The sequence below is a fragment of the Arachis ipaensis genome, chromosome B04 (assembly GCF_000816755.2).
Source record: "Arachis ipaensis cultivar K30076 chromosome B04, Araip1.1, whole genome shotgun sequence".
In the NCBI taxonomy this organism is placed as follows: domain Eukaryota; kingdom Viridiplantae; phylum Streptophyta; class Magnoliopsida; order Fabales; family Fabaceae; genus Arachis; species Arachis ipaensis.
Window position 1 is genome coordinate 11060845 of NC_029788.2, and position 733 is coordinate 11061577.

The 733-nt window shown below is 34.8% G+C and overlaps 1 protein-coding gene across 1 annotated transcript in view; it reads left to right on the forward strand.

Moving 5' to 3' along the window:
* The window catches only part of LOC107636042 (wall-associated receptor kinase-like 10), a 4166-nt gene continuing 3784 nt past the window's right edge, over positions 352 to 733 (forward strand). The window contains exon 1 of the mRNA XM_016339576.2: positions 352 to 646. Coding sequence (XP_016195062.1) covers positions 380 to 646 — 267 coding nt within the window. The 5' untranslated portion in view covers positions 352 to 379. The remainder of the gene's footprint in view (positions 647 to 733) is intronic.

Sequence of the window (733 nt, forward strand, 5' to 3'; positions counted from 1 at the left end):
GTCATCGCCTAACCAGAAGTTTGGTGTACAGGTACAGGAATTTCATATTAATATGTTTCGGGACCCGCCACAACATAACCCACCTTGTTATTGTGTTTTTTGGTACCATGACGTAGTCAATTTGGTCAAGCCATTCAATTCGAATTAGTCCAAATCTCAGGCAACATAAAATAAGAGGAGTTTGATTTCAAACCGCTTTAATCGATTGAAGTGGTAAACTATATATTTTAAAATATATAAGCTTAGTTGACTTATCAACGCGGAAACTTAAGCAAGCTAGGTCATGGTGCCAAAGGTTATATAATTCGGAGCTTACACATGTATCCGGCTAGTTTCTATTAAGATAGATAATATAGATGCACACATATTACCACAAGCCATGATTCTTCAATCTGCATTTCACTACTATTCTCATATCATCATTTTGATGATAATATCCATATATCCATTGTTATTGGCATGTGCAAAAGACCCAACCATAGCAAAACCTGGTTGTGTTTCCACATGTGGGAACGTTGACATCGCTTACCCTTTTGGGATGAACGACTCCAATTGCTATGCTCACAAATTTTTCGAGATAGAGTGCAAAAATCACAAGCCTTACCTTGCATCATTCAATCTTGAGGTCACACAAATTTATGTAAACGTAAGCATACCCATATCTTTATTTTTGATAAATTCAATTACTTTTTTATGAATTTAATTTTGATACATTTACAATTATTCGAACATA